The 21,878-nt window shown below is 38.3% G+C and overlaps 1 protein-coding gene across 4 annotated transcripts in view; it reads left to right on the top strand.

Moving 5' to 3' along the window:
- EPC1 (enhancer of polycomb homolog 1) overlaps positions 1-18,263 on the top strand; it is a 94,870-nt gene extending 76,607 nt beyond the window's left edge. For 2 of the 4 annotated variants that reach the window (XM_081227720.1, XM_081227717.1), the window contains exons 5-15: positions 140-288; positions 1,196-1,355; positions 2,577-2,753; positions 2,841-2,930; positions 3,015-3,163; positions 4,540-4,892; positions 13,137-13,255; positions 13,336-13,422; positions 14,253-14,394; positions 14,504-14,867; positions 16,893-18,263. In XM_081227720.1, coding sequence (XP_081083846.1) covers positions 140-288; positions 1,196-1,355; positions 2,577-2,753; positions 2,841-2,930; positions 3,015-3,163; positions 4,540-4,892; positions 13,137-13,255; positions 13,336-13,422; positions 14,253-14,394; positions 14,504-14,867; positions 16,893-16,965 — 1,863 coding nt within the window. In that variant the 3' untranslated portion in view covers positions 16,966-18,263. Of the gene's footprint in view, positions 1-139; positions 289-1,195; positions 1,356-2,576; positions 2,754-2,840; positions 2,931-3,014; positions 3,164-4,539; positions 4,893-13,136; positions 13,256-13,335; positions 13,423-14,252; positions 14,395-14,503; positions 14,868-15,418; positions 15,754-16,892 lie in introns of those variants that run through there. The other 2 variants (XM_081227718.1, XM_081227719.1) reach the window with 2 other exon arrangements.
- Positions 18,264-21,878: the final 3,615 nt, after the last annotated feature.

The following is a 21,878-nucleotide window of genomic DNA, read 5'->3' as shown; positions in this document are numbered from 1 at the left end:
TCCGTGTTCCCTTTCAGTGTCTTTAAATTGTAATCTCACCCTTCCAATATATATATTCTTATATATCTCTAGCTATACTCAGAATGCCAGTAGTCAGAAATGCTTATTGACATTAAACAAAGCAAATTCATATTTGCAGAATCGCAAAAATGATGAAGCCTCTTATGAAAAAATGCTTAAGCTGCGTCGAGATCTAAGTCGGGCTGTTACTATTCTAGAGATGATAAAAAGAAGAGAAAAGAGTAAAAGGGAGCTATTGCACTTAACACTGGAAATTATGGAAAAGAGGTAAAGTATATTTTAGTAGCATTAGCAGCGTGGTACCATTAGAATTTTGTGTAGAGTTAATTTATGTCCTAAGCAATTATCTGTAACTCCAGAAATATATTCTTTTAATAATAGAGACTACTGAAATGTGTGCTGTGGTATGCTTTGTATAATTTTACATACGTTCCTCTCTTTATTTTCACTTTTAAAGTGACTGGGTTCAGTAAAATTAAGTTATTAAGTTATGCCAGGTATTTACTCTTTGGAATCATATTCTTTTGCCCTTACTTGATTTGTGTGCAGGGCTGTGAGGGAGAGAACATTTGTCACTTCTAAAGTTTTTATTTTATTTACTAGATGGTACTGAATTTTTTCTTAACACTTAACTGAGCTTTTTAACAGGGAAGTATAAAAAGGGGAGAGGACAAGGCCCATAATCTTAACACTCAGGTAATCCTTTAGCAGGGAGCACAGTGAAAACTTCAAGCCTCACTCCCCTATTTCGTAGTCCCTAATCCCAAAGAAAACCACTAATCAGTTTATTGTGATTAATTTCAGAAAAGTTAGTTTTATAGCACAGGCAACTCAAATTAGCAGAAAGTTCTTCCACACCATTTTAGGCGTGAATTTCAACATCTCCACCAAATCTTTCACCAAAATTGCTATGTTAAAATTTAAGCCTTTGTTTCCTTTCCCACAGTTATCTATTAATGGTGCCAAGATAAAGCTATAAGCCAAAAAGCAAAAGAAAGAAACAACAGGAATTATGTAATCTTTAGTTTTAATAAGCATTCAGCAAATAGTTTACCTGTAATGTTACCTTAGGTCTAATCAGGATTTATAGTTATAGCTCAGTTAGTTATTAGTCGTCACGAGGATGAGTACTTCCTGAACTAACTTTTTCAACTTCCTTTCTTTGCCATTTCAGGTATAGTCTGGGTGACTACAGTGGCGAGATCGTGTCTGAGGTCATGGCGCAGAGACAGCCCATGAAACCTGCTTACTCCATCCCCGTTGTCCCCCTCACCAACAGCGGCCAGTTCAAACACCAGGAAGCCATGGATGTCAAGGAGTTTAAAGCTAATAAGGTGATAAAATTTTCTGTGGGCGGTAGTAGCTGATAATGTTGAGTGGTATTTTATTATTATTATTTTTTTTGGTACGCGGGCCTCTCACTGTTGTGGCCTCTCCCGTTGCGGAGCACAGGCTCCGGACGCGCAGGCTCAGCGGCCATGGCTCACGGGCCCTGCCGCTCTGCGGCATGTGGGATCCTCCCGGACCGGGGCACGAACCCGTGTCCCCTGCATCGGCAGGCGGACTCTCAACCACCAGGGAAGCCCTTGAGTGGTATTTTATCACCAGATTCAGAGTGAAAAAGAAAAATGTATATAAACCCTACCGTGAAAGCCAGCTTTTGATTTAAGACTGGCCTGTAGATAGAGCAGTAGAACTTGTAAAGAGAGATACCTTATAGTTTAATAATTAACTTTTCTTTAAAAACCGCAATGCCCTAAACTGCATAAAACTTGGTATAAATATTTATGTCAGCCGTGATACCTGCCATGATCTTTTTCTTCCTAACAAATACCATTTCTGCCTCTGGTCTTCCTTGCCTGTTGCCTGTGCCTCCAATGCATGCCTCTCCTGGCCTGTGCCCTCACCGGCCACACATACTTCTAACATATGCACCGTGTGCATTGCTCTGTCGCTCTTGCCTCTGTGTGTTATTCCCGTGGTGTTTCCCTATATAATGATTTCATATCTTTCTCCTCTAACGCTGCTCGCAATTCTCTTTCATGGTTTAGCTAGCAAGTCCTTACTACTCTTTATTTTTTTGAGATCTCAGCATTATGGATTTATTTTTCACTATGTTAACAGTTATCTGAAGTTTGCTTTGTGTATATGTTTCATTATTCCTTTCCCAATATTGATGTGTTAATTCTTTAGAATAAAGACTAGACATCCCATTTAAAAAATCCTCTCCTAGAATTTTCATAGAAGATTAAGAAACAGATACAGGATCCAGCAGTAAATACTAATTGTTGTTCACGGCTTTCAGCAGCTGGAGAACTTCTGTTCTCGTCTTTTACTTGATTATGATTACGTTTAGGTTGTAGAAACATATTCCTGTTTTCACAGAGACCCACCTCTAAGACTTTACAACAGAAGAAGACAAAATGTTAAGGGTCTTGTATCTCTTATGAGTGGGAACGCCTTCATTTTAGCAGTAAACTTATTTTTAAAACTCCCCCCAAACTTTCAGTTTGTTGAACATGGTTTCTAACGTGTAATTCATGACTGTATTGCAGCAAGATAAGGCCGATCTTATCCGACCTAAACGTAAATATGAAAAGAAGCCCAAAGTCTTCCCGTCGTCTGCTGCTGCTGCTCCTCAACAGGCCAGCCCCGCCGCGCTGCCGGTCTTCAACGCTAAAGACCTGAACCAGTATGACTTTCCCAGCTCGGATGAAGAGCCTCTCTCCCAGGTGAGTGTAAGGATTTCTGATTTCTCATGAACACAGATGAGGAATGTGGGAAGGCACATGTTCTCACTCACTTCCTTTTATTTAAAGGTTCTGTCTGGCTCTTCGGAAGCTGAGGAAGAGAATGACCCCGATGGTCCTTTTGCTTTCCGTAGGAAGGCAGGCTGTCAGTACTATGCTGTAAGTTTCGGGTTCTCTTTTTAAGTAACAAACTGTTTACCTGGAGCTGACAAAAAAAAAATAATTCAGATTTTTCTTTTTAAGCCTCACTTAGACCAAACTGGCAACTGGCCTTGGACTAGTCCTAGCGACGGAGGATTAGGGGATGTGCGATACCGCTACTGCTTGACCACCCTGACCGTGCCCCAGAGGTGTATTGGATTTGCGCGAAGACGGGTTGGGCGCGGTGGAAGGTAAGGCGTTTCCGTGTTCCTAGCAGAGGGATGTTTTAGATGGTGGGCGATGGGATCTAAAGCTTAAAGTGAGGTGATCCTTCTAAAGAGCTCGTTTTGTTCCTGTCTGCTATTCTTAACTGGTTTTTTTGACTGAGATACTTCACTACTTTGTTACCTGTTTCTTATACAACCGTAGCTTTTAATGCATAACTAATGGTTCCCTAATGGATCTGCTTTTCTTCCCAAGATCGAAAGCCTCCGAGATAGATGAAGGCAAGTGTAAATCAGGATTACAAAAAACCGTTTTAGGAGTTCTGGGAGATATTGAGAAAAAGGATTAAGGAAGCTAAGAAGTGTCATATAACTGGTACACTGAGTTAACTCGTCAGTGGAAAGGCTCCAGGGTCCATGCAGGACCTGATCTTGATATCAGCTTGTCAGGACGCCTGCCTTTGTTGAGACCTGATAGAGCCCTTCGTACTCTGGATGCCTTTATGTGAGAAGTTGTGTGTGGGAGCGGGGAGGAGATGCAGAACACATGAAAGCGAAGGAAAAGAAAGACACTCATATAATATTAGTGAGAAAAAAAAGGCAAAACAGGTAAATCATCAAAGGTGCTTTGAGGAAGAAAGCTAAGGGTATAATTTACGGTCAGTTAATGACTTATACACATTTCTTTCATTTTTGAATCTTGATTGCAGTTATTATCACTTCACCGTTAGTTTAGAATTATCCAGTCACTAAAATACATTTTATTGAGTGCTTTTTCAACCCCATCATTATGTTGACATCATAGTAGTGAAAATTCTCTACGTTGGCTATATTTTATTCGATACTAGCATGAGTCAGTGTTAACATCTTAAGATGGAATCATTTATAAAGTTTATATAAATAAAATGAAAATATATCCTCTTGAGTGGTAGCTTCAAATATTTTGTCTATAAAAAATTTTAATAGTGTAAAATACCCAAAGATCACATACCTTTTACTGCTTTTCTCCTACCTACCCTCTCCAAAAAAAAAAAAAATGAAGTTTTTACTTAAATAAAGAACAGATATGTTAGCAATATTTCATGAATGTTTTGGTGCTTTATAATGGAAGTGGAAAATCAAATTCTCTTGTATGGTGACAGTAAAGCCAAATGTAGAACTGTTAGAAGAATCTAGCTGTTGTAAGATGGATAGTATACCTTATTCTTTAAGGCGGATTACTTTCTTCTTTAATCGAATCATTATAAAGTGAAAGAACCTTAACAGAAATTGAGATTTTAGCCCATAGAGCCAAATAACGAAATAATCAAATTTATAGCTCTTAAATATTCAGTATGACGTGGCTTTGGGGGACTTGGGGGAGTAGCTGTTTTACATGTCTGTTTGTGCCTTATTTTTAACAGGGTCTTACTGGACAGAGCTCACTCGGACTATGACAGCATGTTTCGCCATCTGGATTTGGAAATGCTTTCCTCACCACAACATTCTCCAGTCAATCAGATTGCCAATACCTCAGAAACAAATACCTCGGACAAATCTTTCTCTAAAGACCTCAGTCAGATACTAGTCAATATCAAATCATGTAGATGGCGGCATTTTAGGCCTCGGACACCATCCCTACGTGACAGTGACAGTGATGGAGTCTCCTGTAGAAAATGGTATCGGAGTGTAAGTCGAACAGGAGCAGCACAACCCGGGACCCAGACATGCAGCACCTCTGTGCAGAGTAAAAGCGGCAGTGGCTCAGCGCACTTTGGTATGTTCATTCGTTACGACGTGCGTTTCTGTAGAAGCACCAGGTTCATCAGTTTTTGGAATATGTGGTCTATTATACTTACAGCTAAAAGTCCTTTTCTCTTAAAGTATAATTTTTTTAAAATCAAGGTTTAAGTATTTATTTGAGTCCTGATTGTACGTGTGTCTTCATTTAAACATTTCCACATACGTAAGATGTTTATTGCTATTTAATATATGACATTTGTTTCCTGGATATACTTTGTGAACTACCAACCAAGATTCAACTATTATGTTTCAAATAATAAATAAAAAGAAAATGGACCATAAATTGATAGTGTTTTATATTTGGACACTTTTCTGGTCTTTTACTTAGACTGCTTTAAAGTAAGCCAGCAAGTTGATAGATACACAAGCTTTCTCTGCTTACACAGTCATTCAGAATAATTTGTAAGAGGGAAACTAATTTTTCAAAGAACAACGTTTGTGTAAGGATTATTTTAATAATTTTGGAAACATTTTCAGGTAATACCTACTTTAGCATTAGGCCTACATTGTGAAACATGTCTAAAATAAATGCCATCTACTTAAAATATTCCTCAAATTTTAGTTTTCTGTTTTAAAGCAAATATCTGTTGTCTGAGGCATGTAGATTATAGAAATTCACTGTTAAAATTGTCATACAAATTTTTATAAAGATGTTTATTCTGTCCCCCTAATTATCTGGTAAGGCTACAGTTAAACCTAATAAATATGAAAATGTGGTTCTTATTCTTAAAGACCTTCAGAAAAGGTTCCATAAACTAATTTACTTTGTGGTCAAAAATAAAGTACTTCTGCGAAGCGGAAGTCATTCAGCTCATAAGAAAAATAATAACATTTCAGAAATTAAGTAGAAGATAATCTACCTTATTCTGAGGCGTACCTAACAGATTATTTATAATCCCATTAATTTCAGAGTCTATATCATGAAGAGTCAGTTTCTCTCTGCTTTTATAGTCTTAAAAATCAAAGTGAATTTTTCAGTATGAAGGAGGACTTATACATTGGTGTGAGTAGAGATTTTAATAGTATAAACTTGTAATATGTTTGCCTGATAAAGATTTTTAAGATGTTTAAAATTCTTTTGAGACTAGACGTAGAAAATTGGCTTGTTCTGTCAATTCCTCATCTTCTCCACCTCTTAAAATAAAGTCATATAACTATCCTAAGGCTCTTACAGTGATTTTTTTTAATGTAAATTGTTTTGCCATTCTACTTAAGTAAGCATTGATACTGTAAAACTTACTTGATTTGTGTTTGCCAAAGAATATTAAAAGGTGAACATGGAACAGTAGTATTACCAAAAGTATAGCTGAAAAAAATCTTTAATAACCGTATAATTTTCTTTTTAATCATTTCCTTCCCCTGTATATGTGATAAAATTGAATGGGTTTATCCATTTTTTTCTGTTGCATCTAATTGTTTTCAATTTTCCCTTAAATGTTACTAGATCTTCCTGTATACTTAGAGCATAGATACCTGCAGGTTGCTTTAGGGTAATGCTTCATTCTTTCATGTTTGTGAATATTCCAGAAACCTAAAGCTTTTCTCTTTGTGCTCTATAAAGTATGTAACAATGGACTCATATCATGTGTAGCTTTAACTTAAGGGAATTCAGCTATAGGCCCCTGGAGAAAAAATTAAAATTTTAGTAGTTCAGATATTATACAGGATTCTAAATAGAGTGGAACTAAAAGAGTGAGCCACGCTGGGAACGGGAGAAGTGAGTCTATTACTGTTCCTCTTGCTGCATCAGTGCCTGCATTGCTGCCTCGCTCTGTTAAGCATCTCATCTTGTCAATGTAATTGTAGTTTTAAAGATTTTTTTTTCATTTGGTATAGCCCCCAGATACAAACCAAACTGCTCCGTCTGGTATTCAGCCACAGAAACTCTGATCTAGTGTGATGCCAGGGGAAGCACAGCTGTGTCGGGCTTGTTAAAAGGAGGAGATGGACCCGTTGTGGTACATGCTAAAGGAATTTTTTTTTTTTTTTTTTTTTTGCGGTACATGGCCCTCTCACTGTTGTGGCCTCTCCCGTTGCAGAGCACAGGCTCCGGACGCGCAGGCTCAGCGGCCATGGCTCACGGGCCTAGCCGCTCCGCGGCATGTGGGAACTTCCCAGACCGGGGCACGAACCCACGTCCCCTGCACCGGCAGGCGGACTCTCAACCACTGCGCCACCAGGGAAGCCCTAAAGGAATTTTTTAGGCTTAATTTTTACCACACTGACTGTAGAACTTAACCAGTCATTATATGACCTACGAGTCAGCTGATATACTTGCCTGCCGCCTAAGCCAAATATGTGGGTTTTGATTTAGCCGTTTTTGATTATTCTATCATTGTTTTAAATATTAATATTTATGTGTATGCTGTGACATAGTGATGCCCTCTGGACTGATTGTCCCTTTTCTAAATAAGCCTCTATAAGGGCCTATTCTCACTTTGAAATAGGAAATTCTAATGAGGCTGTCAGGAGCCATTGTTTTTGGTAAAGGCCTGAGTTCTAACACGCCAGCTTTCGTAGCCTCTGTGTCAGCTGCTGCTTGGAGTCTTTTTTGCTTGCTTCCCTGTCTTGACCATTTTGCAGAGTTGTGCAGTCAGACCAGTAGCCTGGTTAGTCAGTGCTAGAGTGCTTGGGCCTCTGGATACTGTACAGCAGAATGACACAGTGTTAGAATTTTTAGGACTGGATTTAGTACTTAAGGATAAATTGTGTATTTTAAATAATCTTTAGTTAATATGTGATTTGGACAGTTTCCAAATACATTTTTCTAATTTTTTTTTGATCTACAAAAATATCTTTGGGGAATTCCCAGGAAGTTCAGTGATTAGGACTTTGCACTCTCTCCCTGCCGAGGGCCCAGGTTCAATCCCTGCTTGGGGAAGTAAAATCCCACAAGCTGGGCGGTGCAGCCAAAAGAGAAAAGAAAAAAAAAAAAAAACTTTATAAAAAAAATATTTGAAAACTTAGTGTTTGTTCAGTGACTAAGTATTCATTTGCATTTGTTTGAGGGGATATCAGATTCAGAATTAATACCTTTTTTCATAATTAGGAAGGAATCTGTAATTCAGAAAGACTGAAAACAGAAATGTGATTTTTTTTTTCCAGAAAAGTGATTTTAAAACCATTATATGTTCAGGATTTGAATTCCTAGTTCGCAGTGAAATTTCATCAGCATTTTAAGTCATTTTTCCAAACTCCCATATCTACAGTATAGATTTGGTTTATTTTCATAAGTCAATAAGAAATTGTAGCAAGAATGATAGGTTCTAATAAGTCTCAATATCTGTAGCTTACTCAGCAGTGCGGTTTACTTCTATTTGTAGCATAAATTTTAAAAAAAATTTTATTAGAGTGTATAGTTGATTAACAGTGTTGTGTTAGTTTCTGCTGTACAGCAAAGTGACTCAGTCATACATATACATATATCTACTCTTTTTTTTTTTTGCGGTACGCGGGCCTCTCACTGTTGTGGCCTCTCCCGTTGCGGAGCGCAGGCGCCGGACGCGCAGGCTCAGCGGCCATGGCTCATGGGCCCAGCCGCTCCGCGGCATGTGGGATCTTCCCGGACCGGGGCACGAACCTGTGTCCCCTGCATTGGCAGGCGGACTCTCAACCACTGCACCACCAGGGAAGACCCTATCTATTCTTCTTTAGATTCTTTTCCCATACAGGTCATTACAGAGTATTGAGAAGAGTTCCCTGTACTCTACAGTAGGTCCTTATTAGTTAGCATAAAATTTTAATATTACGGTAAAAAAGGAACTCTAGATTTGAACACTGAATATTTTCATTGTTAGATTTTGTAGATTTGTGTGGGACCTTATCCTTACCCAGATGTGCTTCAAAACTCAGAATTACTTCCTCAGCAGATTCTGGAGTAACACCCATAGTGAAATACATTAATAGTTCTGCAGTTGTGTAGTGAAGTGCGAGAATAGTCACAGTCAGTGGAAAGTTTGACCACAAAGAACTTCATGTTCAAGACGTTTGCAGCCAAATGAATTCAGGTTTGGTCGTGTTTTGCCGTCATATGAATTACAACAAACTTTTGTTTTCAGATTGGATGTTTTAGGTAACTGATATGTGCTCACGAACCTCCAGTCTATCAGTTCAGGCTTACTGATCAGGGGATCGTACTGTAATACTGTCTGGAGTCATTTCAGCTTATGTTTATTTATTTATAGTTACCCTTCTCTCCTGTATTAAAATAATTTTCTGCCCGTGTACTGCTCAGAGAAATTTCTAATTGAGGAGTATCTTTTAAAACAGGTGTTTGGGTTTGTTGGGTTGTTTTTTTTTTTTTTAACAAAATACACATTTTGGTAATCTAGAATCCATCTTCTCAAACTGGATTTTCACATTGTTCACTTTTTCCTAAGTACCTGTCACCTCCCTCCCCCCACAGCCCTGCCACCCCCAGTCATTCCATTGATCTGCTCCCGCTACAGGAATGTGACTTAAAGGCCAGCAGGCTGAACACTAGGCCATTCCCAGCGCTGGTGTACCTACCACATGATAGGTCCTTGCACAAGACGTGGACTCGTAAAGTTTTAGATTATTTCATCTAAATTCCTACCCCAGAGGATTGTTAGAAGCTACCCACACAGCGGTGGTTTCTGGCCTCTACCTCGGCACCTCTAGGGACAGATTAAAAGTCAGCAACTTTCTAGATCAGGTTATTCTGCAGTTGAGAGTCTTGTTTAGAAAGTTTGTCCATATATCGAGCAAAAGCTGCCTCCTTAAATTCAAATCCGCAGGTCCTGTTTGCCCTTGGAAGCACACTGAGTACGTTTTCTTGCTCTCCCACATCATAGTGTCCTCCAGGTATTTGAAGGCCCGTCGTGCCCCTTCCCTGTTTTCAGCTTTTAATCTTGTCCCTCCTGTGTCTCTGCTCTCCTCCCTAGACCCCTGTCTGTCAGATGCTCTGTAGATGAGATTTCTTGTAAAGCGTGATGCACACTGTTGGTACATTAAAAGTTTGATTATTTTTTGTAAATAATATTAAATCTAAAACAAACTTTTGTCTATTTCTTTTTATATTTAAAATCTCATTGGTTTGGGGGTAGTTTTGTTTCCCCTTCCACTACTAAATATCTTTGTGACCTCAGATGAAAGTTTCTTCATCTCTAGTGTGAGATTATAGAAGGAAATCACCAGGAATCCCTCCTGATCTAAAATTTTTTGGTCCTTTGAAATGATTCTGATTCTAGGTCTAGTGATATGTCCACGAAACTACCTTGTCCATCTTTGTGTGAATTGCAAACTCGACTACCACACAATATCTGGAGGTAGACATACAACCTAAAAACTTTACCTTGATAGAGATACAGGGAAATATGCTCATTTTTGTTTATTTCCACTTAGCATTTGGTTAGACTTTGCTCAGTTTCCTGTGTAAGTAATAGTGCAAAACCCAGCTCAGATTTTATTTGCCCAAATGTACTGCCTTACCTTTGTCCAAGCTTTCCTACGCATTCATACCGCCTTTTGGATTGGAATTTTATTTCTCAGAAGAAATATAAAATCTTAGCATCTCATGGCTTGAAAAGGACTTCATTGGTGACCTAATTTAATCTCGTGTATTTCAGATGAACATACTGAGCCCCAAAAGATTAAATAACTTGCTCAGGTGGACTCAGCCAGTTATGACAGAGCTGAGAATGAAAGAAAAATCAAGGTCTCTTGGCCCCTAGACCCATGGTTTTTATTACCATCACTTCTAGCTTATATGTTACTCTGTGCATTTCTTCTAGAACATTTATCAGAAATGTCCAGGGGAAATTTTTATAACTAGACTCTGGAGTATAGAGATATGTAAGAAATAGGCTAACATAGGGATCTAAAATCTCAATGAGCGTTAGTAATCTAAAATGTCAGTTGCATTTTTATTTCTAAATCTGTATTTGGAGGAAGTTAACAGTTGTTAAAAAAAAAAGTGAAATTCACAAAACCCTCAGAGACTGAGGACTGAAATACTGATTTAAATAGGGCAAAAATATTTGGAACCTTTATTCAAATCGATTTCCAATTTAATATTGCTAATGTTTAAATTAAAACAAATACCAGCAGAATTCTGCAAAAGAATATTTTCATTCATATATATGGAGTTTTGTATATAGATCTTTACAGTGAATGCTAAATTATCGTTTTCTAGGTGTGTAATGACGTGACCTTCCAGAAATGGTCCTTTTTTCTTCTTCTTTTTTTAAGTTTATTAAATATCTCCTACCCGGAAATTCAAGATTTAGGCAACGCACTCAAGCTTAGGAAATTAAAGTAGAAATCGCAAAAACATATTAGCGAACCTATCTAATAAATTAAGGATCTTTAGTTTTTTTTTTTTTTTTTTTGCGGTACGCAGGCCTCTCGCCGTTGCGGCCTCTCCCGTCGCGGAGCACAGGCTCCAGACGCGCAGGCCCAGCAGCCATGGCTCACGGGCCCAGCCGCTCCACGGCATGCGGGATCCTCCCGGACCGGGGCACGAACCCGTGTCCCCTGTATCGGCAGGCGGACTCTCAACCACTGTGCCACCAGGGAAGCCCAGGATCTTTAGTTTTAAACAGTTGCTTTTATGGATTTTTTTTCGACATAGAGATATTGTTTTAATTATAATCACTCTTAGGGCAGCATTTTTTTTTCTTCAAGTTATGATTTAACATGTTTCTGTTATATGGAAATGGTCACATTGACAGAAAGTTTATGTCAATATTTATGGATTATCCTATTATCAATAAAAGCTTTTTCCGGTAGAATTCAGATCTGAGAATTACAAACATAGTAGGAAGAAAAACTCATCAAAGGACATATATCAACTAAACAGATTTGTAACACCCAAAATAAGAAAATGGAAAAGTAGAATTTTTCCAACAAGAAATTATTTTTTGCCTTTGTAACCAAAGAAATTAGTTCAGCGCAAGTATAAAAGCCTGTGTAAATACTAATAACTTCTAAGGTTTTCTTAAACATTATTTCCCAGTTTTCTGATTCGTTCAAAATATGGTAGAATTTCTACTTAACATTTATCTAAGCATTTTGTAGGTGTCCTAGGCAGAAGCTGTATCCTGGGGGATAAAGATTCTTATGAGTTATAAGTAAAAATTGCAAAACTTGATGAAGTAATATTCTAAAGAAATTATCAAAATGTCTTTAAAGACAACAACAAATTAGCTGACAGAATTTTGAAAACATTAAACTTTAGATTGAGGAAATATGCATGATTTATAGATTCCCTAGTACCCAGGGATGCATGATAACCCTTTTTTTTCTGTTTTAAATAGTTCTTATGCAACCATCACAGGCTTCTTAAAAGAAGCCTTAAAGTCAGATGTTGTGAGATTGTATGTGCTTTTTTTTTTCTTTATTTTTAATTGGCAAAAAAAAGAAAAAGAAAAAGTTTTCCTTTTTAAAAACTGCACACACTTTTTGGGGGAGTAATAAATGAACATTTTTTTGTTTGTTTTTTTTAGAACTGAGCTCTCCATAGACAAACATAAGTAGCATAACACAGTGTCTTTCCTCAGACATCATTCTGTACAGTAAACCAACATAAACATCTCCGTTCTTATTGACTGGATTTTTTCCAGGTGGGTTAATTGGGTGGGGAAAATTAATTAACCTTTGGAGCCTCTTTTCTTCCTGTTAAACTTAAAGGATGGGTTCTTTAAAAAAAAAAAAAAGTAATAAACCAACAACCTTATATTTCATATGAAGGAAATTTTTGTAATGACTAAAATCAGAAAATATGTAGAACAATTAGTATTTCTACACAGAACTGCTAGGGATCATCTGAATGCATTGGGACAGTAGTATGAATAAACTAGAAACTAAATGGTGATTATCAGATTTCTTCTCAAGCTCAGTGCAAAGTTGAATTTCAAATATGCGGATGAAAAAAGCTGGTATTACCTTTTACACTGTCTAGCACAAGTGTCACAGCTTACAAAAAATAATGGTTTTGAAACTTGGGAAGTGAGCACTGCTTTTTCCTATGTGCAACTCGGAAAGTTTCATTTTGTTTTTCTTTAAACTCAAGCCACTCTCGATAAGTGTGGTTATAAAAATGCTGAAATTTTCTTTCGGAAGTGATCTTTAACAGGATGCTAAAATGCTTTAATTCTGCACAAATTTTTTCTTAAATGCTAAAATTTGTTTTAGTGTACTGTAAGATGTGTGTGATCGCTGTGCCTTTTTATAAAGTGTTTTCTCATTTTATGTTCAGCATTTACAGCCGAACAATACCAGCAACATCAGCAGCAGCTGGCACTCATGCAGAAACAGCAGCTTGCACAAATTCAGCAACAGCAAGCAAGTAGTAATTCCTCCACCACCACGTCACAGGTGAGGGATTTGTCTGTCTTATGATTATCCCTCATGGTTTCCCACCAGAGTTCATCTCTAATTACCAACTGTTGTCATAGAGCCTTGCATCTAACCAGCAGAAAAGTGGCTTTCACCTGAATCTACATCATAGCCATTCTAAACAGGGTTTAGAAAGAATGTTACAGGTGAGTATAGAAGCTGTTGCCCTCTGCTCCCTGTTTTAAAAAGTAAAACTAAAAAGCATAGTCAGATGAGATGGAGACCCTGTCTTCAAGTCTGACCTGTAGTCTGTGAATGTACCTCTTTAATATACAACCCCACCCAGCTCTCTATGTGGAGAGTTTTAATTATTATTAAAATTTATGCTAAAATAACCTCTTCTACTGTTAAATCACTTTTGAACTTGAAGCATGATAAATGTTTGCCACTTAAACATATTTAAGGCTTAACTAAAGGCTGAGATTCGTGTCTCTAGGCATCTGAGGAAAAATTCATTAAAAAAAACTCAAGGCGCTTCTTTATTTCTAGGCTGAGTTAGAATGTGATGTTTTGTTCCTTCTGTTCTAAAGGGGTAGTTACCTTACTGTCCCAAAGGTGCCTTTGGTCACGTGTGTATATGTATGTGTAAGTTAGATGAAGGAAGTTTTACATACTTATTCAAATTATATGAATTTATTCATTCATTGATTCATTCATTGCAAATCACTGAAATGTTTTACTAGCATATTTCATGTCCAACACTTTGTGTTGGAGGTTTACTGTTTCCACATTATAAAAGGTTTATTTTGGTAATTCCATATTATATATTGTCACATAAGAAGATCAAAATTCATAATCCTTGAGTTATAAGATGATTTGAACATTAATCAAATTTATGCCTCTTGGAGACATGAAGATATTTCAGTGGTTTGCAACTTTCATTTATATTCAGACTGATTTTGGTAACCTGTGTAGTTTTAATAATAATTTGAGACTAAGTGATGCTGATTAGATTTGTTTTGTATTTTCTTTTTAGGGTTTTGTTTCCAAGACTTTGGATTCTGCTAGTGCTCAATTTGCTGCTTCTGCTTTGGTGACATCAGAACAACTGATGGGATTCAAGATGAAGGAGGATGTGGTGCTTGGAATCGGGGTGAATGGCGTCCTTCCAGCCTCAGGTAAAAGGACAAAGACGTTGAAGGTGTTGTGATAATGTTTGTAACGTATGTCTGTAATAAACAAGGAGCAGGGTTGCAGTTGTTCAGCTGCTGCTTTCCTTTTCCCTAGGAGTATACAAGGGCTTACACCTCAGTAGTACTGCACCCCCGGCACTTGTCCACACGAGTCCGTCGACGGCAGGGCCAGCTCTGCTACAGCCTGCGAACGTGACGCAGACGGCGGGTTCCCACAGTGCGCCGAGTCACCCAGTGACTGCTGCCAGTTCTGCAACAACTCAGGTTCTGATTGGGAACAACATCCGATTAACTGTACCTTCATCAGTCGCCACTGTAAACTCTCTCGCCCCCATAAGCGCACGACACATACCTAGGACTTTAAGTGCCGTCCCATCGTCTGCCTTAAAGCTGGCTGCCGCAGCAAACTGTCAAGTTTCCAAGGTCCCGTCTGCATCCTCTGTAGATGCAGTTCCACGGTGAGTCGTTATTTAAGCCCAGAGTGTTGGAAAAATATGAAATCTGACTTAAATTCTCTGGCATTTCTACTTATTTCTTTGTGTTTTTTGCTCTTTTCCTCATATACATTAAAAATGTATAGATGAGAATTCCTTATTTATGTAAGAACTAAACAGATAGATGTTGTAACTCAATATTGCTGAGGATTTGAACTTTAAAGGGAGTATAGTGAATATTCCATGTATGATTGGGGCATGACTTAGTATAATAAGAGCTTATAATATTCTCACTCTTTATTTCACCTTTGGATCGAAGGAGTTCTCTTTAGAATGTTTCTTTTGCTTATGATTTCTTCCACAGCTTCTCACGTAGACAGAATTGATAAAACCCACTATGGCTAGTGCACTAATTAAGCCTCTCTTAATAATGTAAATAATGTAAAAGGTTACAGTATTCATGCCAGGTCAACTTTTAATCAAACCATTATTTTCTATGCTAACTTGTTTTCTTAGGTTTCAGTAGACGGTTTAGAATGTTTGCTCAGGCTCTATTCTGTTTTAAATATTGACAGGAATTAAAATCTTGCTGTCTACTTGAGGAGAAACAAAAAGAGAAAGACGGGAGTTTTCAGTTGAGTTAGAAGATGAGCATAAAAGTGTGAAAAGTTAAATATAATATTAATTGTAAGTAATAGGTAAAAATTGTTCTAGAGGTGTCACGAAATATAATATGCTTGTCAAATTAGCATGTATAGAGTGTGGCTCTAATTTCCATGTAAGAGATATTTTTTACACCAGGGATATTCTGGGAATGTTCTACCAAGAAAGAAAAGAAAATCCGATTTCGTCTTGGCTGGGCAGAAGGGAGGAAGAAGAGTTGGGGAAATCCGTATGTGTTTCAGGGGTTAACGAGTAACCTAGTTTGTCTAGAGACTTGGGAAGATTCGTAGTAGAAGCTGGAGGGGTTGGCGGCCGGACTTTGAGGCGTCTTGGCTGCCGCTCTGACACGTAGACTTCCTCAGCTGGGAGTGGCCCAGGGCAGGGAGCAGGCTTCGTAGCAACAGACTGCAGCTATTAGTTTCTGGACCCGTGCATCCCTTCTGCTTCTGAACTTAAGTGGTAGTCACATCTGCTCGGTGCTCATCCATTCTTAATATTCTGGATCTAGTCATAGCTAGCCAGACAACTATAGCTCTTACTTAAATACATAATACATGGTTTTCATCACTACAGAATTATGTAACCGCGGGAGACTCAAAGTGTAAGGGAAACGTTCACACCACTTACTTTAGTCCCCCTGTTTAAAGATGAGGGAACTGAGTTTGCAGGGCAGAAATTGAGACACAGATGTAGAGAACAAACGTATGGACACCAAGGGGGGAAAGCCGCGGCAGGTGGGGGGATGGTGGTGTGATGAATTGGGCGATTGGGACTGACATGTATACACTTATGTGTATAAAATGGATGACTAATAAGAGCCTGCTGTATAAAAAAGTAAATAAAATAAAATTTTAAAAATAAATAAATACATAAATAAAGACGAGGGAACTGAGACCCAGAGGAGGAGCTGAGCTCTCCGAGCACGTGGGCAGTTGAGGGGTAGGGGCAGCGGGGGCCCTGGTCTTCTGATTGCTGAGCTCCACGTAGAGAAAGAGCTCGGACTTAGAAGTCCTGGCGTGAATGAGCTTCACTCACGTGGTTCCTTTTTAAAACTCTCAGGAAAGGTTGAATAGAGGAGGAGATTGAAACTCTAAACTAAACCTTGGTTATTCTTTATGTGTTGTAACATCTCGGTTGCTTGGGTGCTACTACAGGTTTGTTGGTAACGTAGTTGACCATGGAATGTGCAGCGGACACAAGCCTGACTTCCGGTTTTGTGTTCCTAATAAAAAACCGTAAAAGTTCATATTCCTCTACTTGCTATCCTGCCCCAAAAGAGTCAGATCTCTTTCTATTATTAAAAACATTTCAACTTTTTCTTGGGAAGACCATCTTGATGTGTTAAATTGATTGCAGACAAGTCATTTATTGAACTTTTTTCAACAGGGAAAACCATGAATCCGAAAAGCCAGCACTAAACAACATAGCAGACAATACGGTAGCGATGGAGGTGACGTAGCTTCCTCGGGAGTGGAGCCGCAGCCTGGGGACTTGATTAGGTGCTATGCATCAGTAGCATTGTGAAGGCAAGGGATGGTGGACTGCAGCACATGCGTTTCTGTGGCAGCTGTGTGGACTTCACAGCAGTGCTCATCTCCCACGCTTCAAGGTTTCTTTTCTTACCGTCAATAGGGGGAACATCCACACCTGTAAAGGAAGACTGCAGCAGTTGTCTGTACAGTACTGCATATTTGTACTACCCTTGTACATATGTGACTTGAACACAGAGATGTTCATTCGTGATGCTTTGCACTTGGGGGCGGGGGGGAGGGAAATCAGTTGCAACAAAGAGTGTGAGATGTGAGAGTGTGTAGAGAGGAGGTGTCATGACATCATGTGCATGGTGCAGAACCTGCTGTTTTATCTATTTATTGTGCCGTGTTTACAGTTCTGTACACTGTACCTTCATTGGTTCCTGTGCTGTAGTAAATGTGTTAGGTAGCTGTGGACTCCCTGGTATTTTGTAAATGGTATAACATAACTTGGTTCCCCTCTGGGTCCCTGAGTTTTCTGTGTATCGTGAAAAAAAATGGTGACATACATACAGAATTTTACAAAAAAAAAAAAAAAAAGGCATCAGTTTTTAAAAAACGGGGAATGTACTGTTAAATGGGGATCTTCCTGGTCTACTATCATTAGGACAAGTAACGAGCTAAAAATGAAGTCTCTTGAATCTTCCCATCCCCACCTGCCCACAGAGCTGTGGGTAGTTTCTGGTACTTAAAGCACTAATGTTATGTTGCTGCTCTGCAAACAGCCCAGTAGTCCCATTTCCTTCCACACCAGAAAGTGTTAAATCAAGTATGCAAATGGAGTCCTTACAACTGGAGTTTATGTTGTCTTGCCCTTTTTTTAGCACAAGAAAAAAATTGTACTTTTTTATTGTCGAATTGTTTCAAAGACTTCATTCTTTACTTGTTCTTACAAAAAGGATATAAGGGAGAAGAATGCAGTAATTGCTGTACGTGTATCATCATTCCAGTTTCTAAAAACAGCCAGCCAGCTTTTTTCCTTCTAAGATTCTCCAGAAGGCTGCGAGGCCAGAACCACAAATATCGGGTGCCTTCCTTTGGAAATATTTGACCTCTCTTCTGTGAAGAGAATGGTACTTAACAGACTACTACTAGTGCTTTGTCAGTACCGAAGTCTGAATGCCCAGTCCAATGGCATACATTATCCTTAAGGTTTTTAATCCCACCTGGAAAAATTGTGATAGAATTCTCACAAAATAAACCCAGGGCATTACATGTTGACAAACTAATGTGTAGTGGTCATTTGCTTTTCTTTTCAACCCAAGAACTTTTGTGTGACTTTAATTAAAATCATTTAGTAAAGGGGGGGGCAGGGCCGGTCATGGGAACGTGAGCAATTACTTTCCAGTTCATTTTTTTCAACAATTATTTATTGAATGATTACCTAGTATGCTGGGGACTGTTTTAGGTCCTACTACAGTGAAAAACATTCCTGCCCTCCTGGAATTTATAATTTCATTGAGTGATAAAAACACGATGAATATGTAAAATTTAAATTGTATTATGGTAAGTATTTGGGGTGAAAGTAAAGCAAGGAGAGGGGAGAAGCAGTGCCAGGATGGGGTGGAGGTTGCCGTTTCCAGTAGGGTGGGCAGAGAAGCGCCCACAGAGATGATGGGTCAGGGTGGGTGGAGAGGATACATACAAAGGTCAGGGTGTGCCTGGTTTGCTGCAGGAACAGCAGTGTGGCTCTGGCGCAGAGGCAAAGAGGAGAGGAGTAGGTCAGGTCAGAGGGCATCGGGGAGGCTGCTCATGGCGGGCCTGGTAGGTGACTTTAAGGACGTAGGATCTCAGAGCAGAGGAGTGATGTGGTCAGAACAGGCTCACCCTGGCTTAGGTGTCAGAATACAGTAAAGGACCAACATGTCTCCACATGTGATGAGGACCATCCACAGGCCTCAGGAAATCAGCGAGCCACAAGCACCCACACGGAGAAAATTTGTTAAAGCGTATAATCCGATTGTTCAATATCAATGATGAAGAGGAAAATCTTAAAAAGACGTATTACAGAGAAAAATAAGAGTGACGTCAGATGTTCACTGGAAGCCATGCAAGTGAAAGGCAGTGGAGCCATATCCTTACTGAACAGAAAGCTCTCAACCTAGGATGCTAAACCTAGCAACATTGTTTTTCAGAAACGAAGTTGAAATATTTCTTCATACATACAAAATCTGACAGAATTCATCGCAAGCAGACGGCCAATACCAGAAATGTTAAAGGATGTCCCTGAAGCAGACGAAAATGGTGTCAGAGATCTGGGTGCACACAAACAAAGACCATCAGAAATGGTAAATATATGTGTACGCATTAAAACTCTCTTCCTGATCTTTTAAGTCTTTAAAAGATAATCGGCTTTTTGAAGCAAAAATAGTAAGTGTATTATGGCATTATAACTAACACAAGGAGAAGGAACATATATGAGAACAGTAGCACAAAGGTCAGGGGAGGAAGAGGGCCTAGGGGCCTGATCCTACACTCAGAATGGTATAATATCCCTTGAAGGTAGACTGTGCTAAGTTAAGGATGTATACTTCAGTCCTAAAGCAACCACTAAAATCACAAAACAAAAAGGTACGGCTAATAAGCAGGAAAGAAAGTAAAATCGTAAAAAATATTCTATTGACCCAAAAGAAAACAGAAAAAGGAAACAGAGGACAGAGTAAATACAAAACAAATATGAACATGGTAGATTTAAACCCAGCCACATCAATATTAAATGCTAATGGTCTAAACAACCCAAGTGAAAGGCAAAGATTGTCAGATGGTATAAAGAAAGAAAAACCCGTCTATATACTGCCTTCAAGAAACCCACTGCAAATCTAAAGACACAAAATAGGACAAAAGTAAAAGGATGGAGAAGGATATACCATGTTAACACTCATCAGAATCTAGAGTGGCTATATTAATATCAGTACATTTCAGAGCAAAGAATATTACCAGGACTTTTAAAAGGTCACTTCATAATGATAGAAGGATCACTTTATCAAGAAGACATAACATTCTTAAACATTTATTCATCTAATTACAGAAATTCAAAAATACATGAAACAAAAATGATGGAATTAAAAGGTGAAATAGGCAAATATACAATTAAATTTAGAGGTTTCAGTATCCCCTTTCCAATACTTGATAGAGCAAGTAGACAGAAAATCAGTGAGGGCTTGAACCACGTTATCAACTAAGTTGCCCTAATTGACATTTTTAGACCATTCTATCCAACAAATGCAGAATACACATTTGCTTCAAATGCACATGAAATGTTTAGCAAGGTATACCATACTGTGGGCCATAAAGCAAATCTCAATAAATGTAAAAGGATTTAAATCATACAATGTATTTGCTCTGACTAGAATAGAATTAAGTTAGTATTATTAACAGAAAGATCTAGGAAGCCCTTAAATATTTGGAACCTAATAACAAACTTCTAAATATAATATGGGTCAAAGCAGAAGTCAAAAGGGGCATTAGAACATATTTTGAACTATGGACACTGGAAAACTATGGAAAATGGAAGTATACATATCAACAGTTGTGGGATGTAGCTAAATCAGCACTTGAAGGAAATTTACACCAAAAATTAAGAAATAAATCAATAACCTAAACTACCTCCTTACAAAACTAGAATAAGAAGTACAAATTAAACCTAAAGCAGACAGAAGAAAGGAAATGATGAAGATCAGAATGGAAGGAAAATTTAAAAAGTGAAACAATAGAGAAAACCAATGAAACCAAAAGCTGGTTCTCCGAGTAGATCAATAAGATTGATAAACCTCTAGCCAGACAAATTAGAATAAAAAGAAGATACAATTTACCAATATCAGGAGTGTAAGAGGAAACATTACTACAGATTCTACTGAAATTCAAATACAAGGAAATATTAAAAACTATATGCCAATAAATTTGGCAACTTAGGTGAAATGGAAGAATCCCTTAAAAGACACAAATTACCAAAGCTCTCTCCAGAAGAAATAGATTTAAAAACAAAAACAAGAAACTACAACAAAAGAAAAGTACAGGTTAACGTGCCTCATGAACATTGACACAAAAAATGCTTAACATTTTTTAGCAAGTCAGTTGCAACAATATATACAAATGATACGACATTATGACCAGTAAGAATCAAAAATGACTGTGTGGCATATCTAGGTGACTAATGCCTGAGATACCTACATAGTTTCTCATGGTCCAGGAGTGGCATCATAAAGCAGCTGAAATTTACCCCATGCTTCTAAGGAGGTGTGGATAGAGCTTACTTAGATGGAGCCAGAGCTGTAGAGAGTCAGCACCGGAGGACAAGGGACACAGTTCTGTATCAGAAACCAAGGATCAGATGGGGCACCATATAACCTAGCATGTGCCAATGTGTGTTCAGATGACAACTGAAGCCCAGGCAGCTCTGGTTCAAATTCTGGCTGTACGCCTGTGTGACGTTGTGTAAGTTACTTAACCTCTCCCAGTGTCTTAAACTCTAAAACGAGGAAAATAATAGCACCTACATTGTTGGGAGATTTAAATGAGACCATGCAAGTACAGTACTCAGGCCAATGTTTAAAAAAAAAACAAAAAGATAAAGAATGTAGTGCCTTCCCCTAAAAAGAATTAAATTTCATTTTGTCAAGATGATGCAGTCAGGTGGGAACTGGGAAAATAACTCACAGCTTAATACTTGTTCTGGGGTTTTGTTTTTATTTTTTGCCAAATAAGTTGACACACAGAAGTACCCTTCGTGTCTTGCCCTTCCTATTATTATGAGAAATTAAGTAAGTCTCTCAATTTACTGTGGCCTAAATTGCAAAAGGAAAAGACACATGAAAAGTCTGGACAGTAATATGCTGGAACC

The sequence above is a fragment of the Mesoplodon bidens genome (genome assembly GCF_964165515.1).
Source record: "Mesoplodon bidens genome assembly, chromosome: 3".
Taxonomy (NCBI): Eukaryota; Metazoa; Chordata; class Mammalia; order Artiodactyla; family Ziphiidae; genus Mesoplodon; species Mesoplodon bidens.
This window is presented reverse-complemented; position numbering and strand designations above follow the sequence as displayed.